Source organism: Silene latifolia, chromosome 7 (assembly GCF_048544455.1).
Source record: "Silene latifolia isolate original U9 population chromosome 7, ASM4854445v1, whole genome shotgun sequence".
Taxonomy (NCBI): Eukaryota; Viridiplantae; Streptophyta; class Magnoliopsida; order Caryophyllales; family Caryophyllaceae; genus Silene; species Silene latifolia.
This window is the reverse complement of record NC_133532.1, coordinates 7,667,955-7,680,244: the sequence shown is the minus strand read 5'-3', so window position 1 is coordinate 7,680,244 and position 12,290 is coordinate 7,667,955. Positions and strand designations below refer to the sequence as shown.

The 12,290-nt window shown below is 34.3% G+C and overlaps 1 protein-coding gene across 2 annotated transcripts in view; it reads left to right on the top strand.

Moving 5' to 3' along the window:
• The window catches only part of LOC141591579 (protein trichome birefringence-like 25), a 32,908-nt gene extending 21,149 nt beyond the window's left edge, over positions 1-11,759 (top strand). The window contains exons 1-3 of one of the 2 annotated variants that reach the window (XM_074411959.1): positions 6,864-7,164; positions 9,787-10,124; positions 10,899-11,759. In XM_074411959.1, the coding sequence (XP_074268060.1) occupies positions 6,927-7,164; positions 9,787-10,124; positions 10,899-11,672 (1,350 nt within the window). In that variant the 5' untranslated portion in view covers positions 6,864-6,926 and the 3' untranslated portion in view covers positions 11,673-11,759. Of the gene's footprint in view, positions 1-6,863; positions 7,165-9,786; positions 10,125-10,898 lie in introns of those variants that run through there. The other variant, XM_074411960.1, reaches the window with a different exon arrangement.
• The last annotated feature ends 531 nt before the right edge of the window (positions 11,760-12,290 follow it).

Genomic DNA, 12,290 nt, shown 5'->3' with positions numbered 1-12,290 from the left:
GGGTTTCCGTGATTTTGAAAATTTCAATTTGGCGCTGTTAGCGAAGCAGGCTTGGCGGTTAATTTGTGATGATGGTAGCTTGATGGTGCGGGTTTTGAAGGGAAAGTACTTCCCGAATGGCACGTTTATGGATGCGTCATTAGGGAACAACCCGAGCTATACTTGGCGGAGTATTTGTGAGGCAAAGTGTGTTATGGGATTGGGCTTAAGGAAAAGAGTGGGCAATGGAGTTGATACGCGAGTTTGGTTGGATCCGTGGATACCCAATACTTCTTCTAGGTGTGTTGTCTCGCCACGAGGGGATAATGCTCTTGAGATGAGAGTAGCAGAGCTCATGGTGGAGGGTGAGTCACGGTGGGATAGGGAGAAGGTGGAGGCGGTTTTTCTGCCTTTTGAGGTGGAAAGGATTATGAGTATCCGTCTGAGCGAGCATTCTAGGGAGGATAGTTGGTGTTGGGATAAGGCGAAGGATGGGGAGTACTTGGTGAAGGAAGGGTATCGGTTGTTAGCAGCAGATGAGGGAGGGGAGGGGGAGCAGTCGGATATATAGCTCGATGGGAGGTTGGTTGTGGAAGGCGTTATGGGCTGCCCCAGTTTTACCGCGTATCAAAGCCTTTATGTGGCAGCTGTGTAACAATGCGTTGCCGGTCAAGGCTAATATAGCAGCTCGTTTAAGAGGGGTGGATGGCTCGTGTCCTCGGTGTCATTTCGAAGCTGAGACTTGTGTCCATGTCTGAGGGATTGTGGGTGGAATGATGATGTATGGGACGGTGTCGGCTTAGATGTACAAGGATTGGTTGGTGGCGGGAGTGTTAGGGAGTGGGTGGAGCTGTTAATTCGTGATATGGGGGAGAAGGAGAGGGTGTTGTTTATGACTACTTGTTGGGTAATATGGGAGCAGCGGAATAAGATGGTTTTTGATGGACGTGGGTGGAGTTGTGAGGCTATAGTCCGGAGAGTAATGGAATTAATCACTTACACAAATTCGGAATATTTGTGGAATTAAACTCTTACACGAATTCGGAATATTTCACTTAATTCTATGACACAAATTCTCATAGATCGTATATAAAAATAATCCTATCCTATTTCGATATATTAACCTTCATCAATTAGGAGTAGAGTTTATCATACGTCCTTACCAAACACTATATAAACCCTTTCAACCTCAATCATAAACTCACAATTCTCTCAAATCTTCAATTTGTGAAAACACAAACAAATTCAAATCAAGAAAAATAAAAAAGAAGAAGAGAAAAACAATGAAGTATTTTGCATTCACTTTCCTAGCCTTGTTTTTGGTCATTGCTACCGCCCAAGCACAACCCCAAGCTCAAACCGAACCCGGTTCCGAAAACCAAGACGAAGCATGGTCGTTGAGGCCACATCCTATATTCCATCACCCACAATTGTTCCCCGGAATTCACCCTTTCCCACATGAACCACACCACCCAAACCCAAACCAGAATCCAAACCCAAACCCAAATCCAAACCCAAACCCTAATCCTAACCCAACCCCGAAGCCAAAATCGAACCCAACACCGAATCAGAAACCAAAACCGAACCCAACCCCGAATCAGAAACCGAATCCAACCCCGAATCCGAAACCGAACCAACAACCAGGAATCCACTTCCCATACCCATTTCCATTCACACATCTACCACCAATGCCATCAATACACTTCCCATACCCATTCCCTACACACTTCCCATACCCATTTCGTACCCAACCTCCTTCCTCCCCCGCCACCATGGAAACCGTTAACAGCCAGGACGAGGCGGTTTCCAACGACGAGGCGGTCCATAGTGAAGCCATGAAGGCTTGTTTGAGTGACCTACACTCTTATATTACGACTCACAAGAATAGTCACTCGTTACCAATCTTGGAAACTATTATCACCCATTATTGTTCTGATGCTGTTGCTCCCTCGCCATCGCCATCAAATTAATTATTCGTTAAGTAGCATTTAGCTACAATAATTTTTTTTTGTTTTAGAAATTTTTATATTTTTAATTAGTGATCATTTATGATTAGAAGGGTGGGTACGTATATATTATAGTTCGATGGAATAATGATGTGCATGCATGCTCGAGCATGCATGACACTATAGTTTTTCACTCTTGTTTGTATCGACTATCGAATTTTTATTATTGATTGATTGATTTTTATATCTTTGTGCGTTTACAATTTTAATTTATTTTATTTTATTTTTATTTTATTTTATTTTATTGCGGCCATAATCCAAATTTTCATATATGGCAAACAGTGTTTTACTAAAGTTTGTTGATGTGAGCGGTAAAAGCGAACTTAGTGCACACTACTAGGGAGTAGGGCTCTATAGCTCGAGAACACAAGTCATAATTTGCAACACAACTACAGATTATTATACGGGAGTACTATGCAATTTAGGATTTTAAAAATCAAATATAATAGGTGTTGATAATGTGTAATTCAGTCCGTTTCAAATAATCACATATATATTGTAGTCGTACATATATGTGAATGACTACAATAAGCCTATCAATATTTTTGATCTAATTTTTCAGTTTTTTTTCATATTAAGTTATTATTCTCTTTAGTTTTTGGAAGGTATACACACAATTGTCTACACTACTTCCTCCGTAATTACATGTTCGTCGTGTTTGACTTTACGCAGTTTCCAGGAGGACACTTTGACCATGTTTTTACGCCTTCATATATATATATATATAATTGTGTTTTGTTGAAAATTTTTCTTTTGCAAAATGTCTTTATAACAATTCTACATATATTTTGTAACATACATTAATGTTTCATAATTTTCTACATGTTTTTATGCCTCAAAAAATGAATAATTTACACATGAATTAATTTGTTGATAGTTGGCCTTTCAAATGTTGGTTAACATTTTGAACATGATTTCATTCCAAGTGTCTATAGGGCCAGGCAAACACCAATGCAAGCAATCATACTTATCCTTAGCCAAAGGATACGCGTACTTGGCCTGGTGGCCGTCCGGTCTTAGTGAACTCAGAAAGGTAGAGTCGAAAAGCCTCAACAATATTTTTTCATTCCAATCCGCTAACCTAATATGCTAGTACGAGCAGCATATTGCAAAATAGCATATTGGACCTCAATATGCTATTTCAATGCCATTAACCAAACGCTCTAAATAACATATTCGTAAGTCAAACATGTTAAACATCTCCAATATGCTGAAATTTGGCCAATATGTCATATACCAAACAGAACATATATATTACCCTACTGTACGTAGTGTGCATGCAATAGATAATCATACGACGTATAAGTGTATAGCCAACTAAAAAAATTGTTATTTTCCTTTTCCTAACCTTCATATAGTAGTTGAAATAGTTGCAAATCAAACAATTTAGCACAGTACTCCACAGGTCAACAAAGTCCCATCTCAGGATTTATTATATTTGGTCCAAAAAGTGACATTAAATTATAATAGTATGAGTATTAAGATATACGGAGTACATGTATAATTATCGACTCGTTAAAAGAAAAAGTAAAAATTTTAATCACCCATTTTTTATTTTTAGATACATATGATTTTTATTTCTGGCCTTTATACTGAGGTGATTCTTTATATGCCCGCGTATTTATGCAAGTGTTAAAGACACGTATCATACTCACTAGCTGCAGTTCATAGATTATACATCAAAGGTAATACATCTTGCTGCGTATTTTCTGAGTTTTATAATAAACTTTTTGAGTTTTATTTTATAGAATATAAGTTTTTATTATAAAATTTTTAAGCTCGTTCACTTAAACATTAAGCTAAAAAAATACATATAAACTCAATTATTAGAAGGTGTATGATGTAATACATCCGATGCATAATCTTTTTTCCCACTAGTTAACATTTGCTTTTTGGGCACTATTCACCTGTGAGGAAAATCTTCGATATAACTTCTAATAACATAAAAGATAGAGCTAAAGATATACAGTAAACAAAAGAAAACGAGCATTTTATATGCGTGTATAAAGCAAATGTATAGAATTGATTGGAATGGAGAAAGTATGGAGTATTTTATATGGGAATTAAGATATTTTATTATATAATTTTATAATATTATATCGTAAAACCATTTGACAGAAGAATTAATCATCTTGGTGATTGATTGTAGTCAATGTTTACGCTTGTGACTAATGAGTCGTAAGTAATACAAAAGTAATGTGTTTGTTGTGAAGTCCACATTTGATTGTTGAGAGCTAAGTTTCATCAATTGACCAGTTACCAAACTACCAAACACCAATCTACTATCAACAACATTTACGGTATTTTAGATATTGATCTCTTTTAAGATAAATATATTTATTTTGAAATTAAGGAGTTAAATAAAATCTTACCTGGACAGAGGAGACAATTTATTTAGTTAGTTCTAAACATTCTTTTTTTTTCTTTTTTTTTTTTTCATTTATCTTACCTGATTCGTTTTAAATTTAAGACAACATATTTATACGTGTTACATTTGTAATTTAAGATTCTTGATATGTCTTACAGACTTAGAAACGGGAAAGGAAGACAAATGTATTTGATTCTACCCCTTGTTAAAATATTGAGGGGTTTTCCATGACAATTTTTAATAAATGCTACGGAGTTAAGGATTCTCGGAAGTTAAAACCATCATAATTTATTCCATTATAGTATACATAATCTAGAAACAAAAAATATGACTTCGATCAATAAAACAAATATTACTACAAAGAGTAGTCTTGTGCGAGTTGTGTGGTCCGAGGCTTTGCCTTGTAAATTTCAAACTTATCACGCTGGTAAAAAAGGTAGATAACCTGATCTGATAACTCATGATTTGTGTTTTACACTTAACGAAATATTACGTAAGTCTAAGGGCTTAACCAGTACACACCTGTCACCACTCGCCCGTAAATAAAAATAACTATTACAAATTCCCTAATCATTTAAAGAAAAAATGACTACTCCCAGTGGCGGATTTAGCCTTTAAGAGGGTTAGCAAGGGCGCTCGCTCTTGCTAAATATTAAAAATTTCGATTTTTTTTTCAAGGTTTACTTTACAACATTACAAATTCGCATTCGTTGAGATTTTTCGCCCTTTTTAACGAGAAATTATGGCTTCGCCACTAACTACTCCAAATAGGGAAATGGCAACCACCATGAGTTGTAAAATAACATGCGCGCGTAACCAACAAATAAGTTGGAGATGCTTACAAAACGTGACTCTTCTGTTATGAACTCAGCTGATTTGTCCCACATGACTACACTACAAAAAACTGCTGGATTTGCAAATAATTCTATTTTTCCAAAATGTTCTTGAGTTTATCTCATCCATATATGTGGTGGAACTACTTAATGCCAAGACACTTTTGCCAAGCATTTCACAAACATTCTGACTCTTTGTCTCCTATTCCCTCCATCTGCGGAAGAAGTAAAAAAAAAAAAAAGGTTGTAAAATCAGTAAATTAGAAAGGGTATTGTTAGAATATAAAACCGACTACAATCACGAGCTTAAGAATTTAGTTCATGTGTAAAAAGGTCATGGGTTTAAATCTCATCGTCTCTATTTTTAAAGTGGAATATTAAACATCAGCTATAGGTATGGAGGGGGCCTGCATTTGAATTCACACTTCAAGTCTAACGGGTATTCGTATGAGGGGGTGTGTTAAATATAAAACCGATATTGAAACTCCAATTATCAGTTTAAGTTTTTGTTTAAGATGGTTTTTGGACAGGTATGTCACTTTGCGGAAAAAAAGCAACTTCTTGCCAAATATGAAAATAATATCTATGCGTAACTAATATATACTCCAAAATGGAAGTGCATAGCTTTTATTTTATCGGGACTAGGGAGTATATATCAACCATTGTTGTTCTCTTAGCTTTTATCCTAGGGGAGCTAATAGAATAGCTCATGCTCTTGCTCAATGAGCAATATTGTAAGTTATTCTATGTACAACTTTAAAATAAAAAAATAAAAAAATTGGGATTTGACAGGGTGGGCTAAGTATTTGAGCAGATGTGATTGAAATGATGATTTAAATGAATATTAACTTCATATCTTGTGTTCTCTCAAATCCAGTCCAACCTGCCCAGTCACTATTTGAAATCAACTTTGTCAAATTTTAGCACTTTATTTATTTTTTTATAGAAAATGTGAAAAATTCAAATATGACATTGACATATTTAGATTTATTCTGAAGATATTTTTCACAAAATTTTATTTCTTCGATCACCACCAAAAGTCCAAGAGAGTAGTTTATTTGCACACGATAAATACTTGTCTTAAGTTATTATTCATGTACTATAATGAATGGTCGATGCTTCTACTTGATAGTACTGCCTACCTACTGGTCTCCATTTAGGTAAAATTAAAAGCCAATATTGAAAATATTTTACTCGTATTGGTCAAATTAACCTTATTTTAATTTATGCTAATTTATAAATAAATAAATAAAAGATGGAAACATATCTATTTTATACTTCATTATTTGTTCATATTTGGTTGTTGCTTGACAAGTGACTACGTGACCGCTTATATGTGGAGCTTAATCAATTAGTAAGGTACCGTTCCGAGTTCACGTTAGTGTAATGATTTATTTACCCAATAACATCGTAATTCTATAATCTATTGTCGAAATAAAAATAAAGTTTAAACATTACACTTCTCGTATTAAGTTTATGATATAATTTCTACGTTCAATTATTGAAGTTCAATTATTGAAGTTATGTGCTCCAATCAATAGTATTTGTTAATCTTTAAATAAAAAATGTAAGTAAATAATTAAATGAAATCGTAAGAGTATTATTTTATTCCCTCTTGAAGTTATTTATAGTACATCTATAAGCTGACTTTTACGCATCTCATTTTAGAGAGTACACCTTATTTAGGAAGTCTTCTTCCATTTAAACAAACAAAGAAATTAAAAGTACGTAAGAAAAATAATGAAGAGGGAAACAACACCATTAGTGAAGCAGCCATTATCATTATCTTCATCATTTAGCAATCAAAACAACCCAATTTACGTTCAACTTTTATATCTAATTCTATTGTTGAGTCTCACTATTTTTCTCTACTCAACCTTTTCTATTGATCATTCATCTTCTTCGCCTTTCCAAACTCCGACATCAATTGCTCATAATTCTCGGGAAATCGACCTCCTTGTATCCGATGCTAACAATGGTATGTTCTTTTATTCAAATGTGAAAGTTCGATTTTGAATTTCTTAGAATATGATCGAGTAAAAGTAATGAAAATACGTTCTGTCATATACTCCCTTCCATCCACACCAATTGTAAAAACTATTTGTGTATGCAATGGTTGTTTTTTAGTCAACTTTGAATAATTTTATAGAATTTTTTTGTAATAAATTTGAATAATCCAAAATAATACAAGTTTTGTCTTATAAAATTTCAAATTTGTCAAGTTTAACCTCATTACAAATTATTTCTGATGTGGATTGGAGGGGGTATATCTGAATAATATGGAAAGTATTTGTCATAAAAGTGAGTATTATTGCATTGATGTATCATTCCTTCTTTTTTTTTTTGATAAGGTAAGAAAACTAGATTGATGTAATTTCGGTAGTAGTACTTCCTCCATTTTTACTATCTTCTCGTCTTTTTCAAAATTGAAAAATATGACAAGAAAATTCAAAAATATAAATATTCCGTATTAATTTATTATTTATAAAATTAAAATATTTACTTACTTTTATTATCAAAAGATCAATTAAAAGTTATTGTCTTGAATAATTTGTAAAATAAAATGAAGAAAAACATAGAAAAACACAAATGAAGTAGTTAGTATTTTTAACAATAAAATACTACCTAACTCATCCAACCAAACTTCCGCTACGTTGATAATTTGTGAAGTGTTTTAGGCATAACTGAAACTACAAGTAATGTTTTTAAGTTGGTAGGCTTTTATTCCAAAATCATAATTTGACATTTTGACTGTTCCATAACTTCATGAGCTAAACTTATTTATTTTTTAAACTTATTCGCATGTGTTTTGACTTTCAACCATTGTAGGATCTCCATTTTCGTCTCGGACATCGATTGCTAATAATTCTCAGGGAATCGATCTCCTTGTATCTAATGCTAACAACGGTATGTTCTTTTATTAAAATGTTACTCTTTCCGTTTCACTCCTTTATTTACCTTTTTTATATATTGTGAAGGATAAGGGCAGTTCTGAAGGGGTGCAGGGGATTCACCTGCATCCCCTTGTTCAGAAATATGTAGAAGTTTGTTTCAATAAGGAACATTAAATGTTTGGTGGTCTAGTGGTTGCAAACTTAATCTTCAATCCAATGATCCTGAGTTCTCAACCCCTATGGCTGTCATTTTTTCAATTTTATTTCATTTAGTTATAATTTGTGTCTTTAATGCCTAGTTTTATAGTCTTTCATTTTCAGAATTGTGTTAGTTATAAATTTGTTCTATTGTTTTTTGGTAGTTTCATCAATTTTTATATAAAATTTAAGTTAAGGAAATCAAGAGTTAAAGTTGGTTGTAATGTTAACTGTTTAATATCGTGACTTTCAAATATCCTCGTATTTATTTAATTACATAAAATATTATGTATTCAAATATCTATTGCATTTCACATAAAGAAAAATATCATATTATTAGACTACTCGAATTATTTGGATACAATTTTATTTTAATTTAATATTTTACTTTACCCTCGCGAATTTTTGTGTTTAAATTTAAGTTCCCGACTTCCCCTAGCCGAAATCATTGTTAAACTTGCACCCTATGATCAAATTCTAGAATCGCCCCTGAACTAAGAGATATTTTAATCAAAGGTAAATAAATGATTGGAAAGGAGGGAGAATATGTTAGTTCCTTTCGATTTTGAATGTCTAACCAAACATCCGCTACCCGCTACGTTGATGATTTGTGAAGTTTCTTAGGCCTAACGAAACTACAAGTAAAGGTTTTAGGTTGGCAGGGTTATAAAGCGAGTCATAATTTGACAAGCTTTATGACTTTATTAGCTAAACTTAGCTTATTTATTTTGGGTGTTGATTTTCGCAGTACATTTTTTACTCAGTATAGTACGCTTTTTCCCATTTTACCCCTCTCATTTCTTCCCCTTGTGTACTGCATCCTAACAAGAGAAAAAAAAGAAAAAGAAAATTGAGAAGAATGTTGCACTGCATTCACGTTTAACCACCATGGACAACCACCATCAACCCAACAAGTCAACAATAGTCACAAATCTGAGAAATTGGAAATCACAAGCAATTATTCATTTGCAATTCTACAGCCGTAAAAGTTTTGTGAATCCTCTAACAATGGTGGAACCAAAATTTGTAAAGCCTTCAATTGCCCAGCCACCCTCCTCCTCTACCACCCGCCCCTACCCCTTCACCGTCGCCGACCACCGCCGGGCCATCCAACCGGTCGTCCTCTACCCACACCACCAACCCACCGCCACACAACAACCAATCTCCCAAATATATAATTTATGACTAACCACAAACCCTAAGCTAAACCCAAAAAATTCTAAAAAGAACATAAAGAACATTAATTTGATTCATAATTATACAACTAACAAGTTAAATACATGTTTTATGTTCAAATTATCATCCATAATTGAAAAAATATGATTAATTTAAGATGTATTATTAGTACTAATTGAAAGAATTAGGTTTAGAGCGATATTGAAGAAATGAAGGGAAGGGTAGCAAATGGAAAATATTGCGCAAAAAGTACTGAAATGAGTAAAAAACGTACTGCGAAAATAAATTACGTTTATTTTTTATCTTATTTGCGAGTGTTTCAACCATTGTAGGATCTCAATCTTCGTCTCCATCCCCATCACCTTCAAAAGAAGTGTCTAAACACGAGGCGAAACCAAAATGCGATTTGTTCAAAGGAGATTGGGTTCCGAACCCAAATGGTCCAACATACAATAACACATGCCGGTTTACCGAGTTTTTTCTAAATTGCCAGAAAAACGGACGTCCGGACAATGGTTATCAATTTTGGAGATGGAAGCCTAAGGAGTGTGAGTTGTCCGGGTTCGATTCCGACAAATTTCTTAATCTGATGAGAAATAAGGGTTTTGCGTTCATTGGTGATTCTATTTTGCGGAATCAAATGAAATCCCTGCTCTGCCTTCTCTCACAGGTTATTTTCCTCTTCATTTGCACATTGCTCCTATGGTCCTAATGCGGAATTAAAAAAAGTAAACAAATAATTGAGACAAAAGAGAATTGATGATCAGGATATTAAAATGGATAATTCTTGTGCTAATGGGGACGTACGCTTGCACATTAAATGTTTTCTCCAAATAACCTGTTTTTCTGTTAAAAAATAAAATAAAATTACACTTTAAAACAATTCATATCTCTTAGTACGAGTTCAAAAGGCTACGATATTTTTTTCTATGTTGATTGTCTTTACAAGATCTATAATTTAAAAACAAAATGCCGGTTTCTAGTATCTTGGGATATAGTTAAGACCAGTCAAAGCTTATTCGTTCAGTGAAGTTTGATTAACTATAATTTTCGACCTGCATTCATAAAATGATTTTTTTTTCCAAATAATTGTCTTTACGAGATCTATAATTTAAAACAAAAATATCGTGGCTTTCTACACTCGTGACTAATAGATATGAATCCTCAAAGTTTTCTCGAGAAAAATAGGGACATTTGGGAGAAAAGCGCAAACCTCAAGATACCATAAGAATTACCCGGTATTAAAATATGTGTCGTATGTTATCATTATAAAATGGGTTTTTCTAAAATGAGCCTAAAGGCTCATGATAAGATAATTTAAATGGAAAGTTTGACAACAAATATCATGAAGAATTGAAATATTTACACTTTCAAATTGCAACGCCATATTTTAGAAAAACCCTTATAAAATATCGGGTTTATATCTAGCTACCTTATTCAACAGGTGGAAGAGGCTACCTTAATCTCGGAAGATGAGAACAAAAAGGCAAGTAAATGGTTTTTTCCGTCATACAATTTCACCCTCCAAGGCTTCTGGACTCCCTACCTCATAAAAGCCGAAATCAACGACGACAGCAATGGTGTCGCAAAAACCGATGTCAAGCTTCATCTTGACAAGCTAGACAACACATGGACAACAAAATACGGAGACTTCGACTACGTCATGATTGGAAGCGGCCCATGGTTTACGAGAACTAATATATACCACGAAAACAACCGAGTTATAGGATGTCATAACTGCCCGGCCGGGCAGAACTTGACCGAACTTGGCCTCGCCTATTCGTATCACAAGGCACTCAATTTAGCTTTGGAGTTCATTACAAGCTCGAGTCACAGACCGCAGGCTGTGTTTTTCAGGACGGTCACCCCGAGTCACTTCGAGTCTGGGAAGTGGGACGAGGGTGGCCGTTGTGATCGAAAAGTGCCGGTTTTCGAGAAGCGTGATCAGATAAGTTTGAGTGAATCGGACAGAATATTGTACCAGGTTGAAAAGCAGGAATTTGATAAGGCAATAAGCCGGGTGGGGGTGACGGCGGATAAAAGGGTTACGTTGAGGCTTTTCGACTCTACCTTTCTGAGTTCACTGAGACCGGACGGCCACCCGGCTAAGTACGCGTATCCTTTGGCCAAGGATAAGTATGATTGCTTGCATTGGTGTTTGCCTGGCCCTATAGACACTTGGAATGAAATCATGTTCAAAATGTTAACCAACATTTGAAAGCCCAACTATCACCAAATTAATTCATGTGTAAATTATTCATTGTGATGGGAAATCTTTCGGTAACATTCATTTTTTGAGGTAAAAGTTTGAGAACTACTCCTATACCCGTAAATATGTAGAAAATCATGAAACATTAATGTATGTTACAAATTAAAATATATGTACAATTGCTATAAAGATGTACATTTTGCAAAAAAAGAAAAAAAAAATAGGATGTATTTTCAACAAAACACAATTATATATGAAGGCGTAAAAACATGGTCAAAGTGTCCTCCTCGAAACTGGGTAAAGTCAAACACGAAGAACATGTAATTACGGAGGAAGTATTGTGATTATGTGAAACGGAGCGAATTACATATTATCAACACCTATTATATTTGATTTTTAAAATCCTAAATTGCATAGTACTCCGTATAATAATCCGTAGTTGTGTTGCAAATTATGACGTGTTATCGGGCTATAGATCCCTAGTAGTGTGCGCTACTAAGTTCTCTTTTAGAGCTCACACCAACAAAGAAACTTTGATTGTAGAACATTGTTTACCATATATAAAAATTTGGATTAAGGCAGAGCAATAAAACGACAATAAAATAAAATTGTAAACGCAAAAAGATA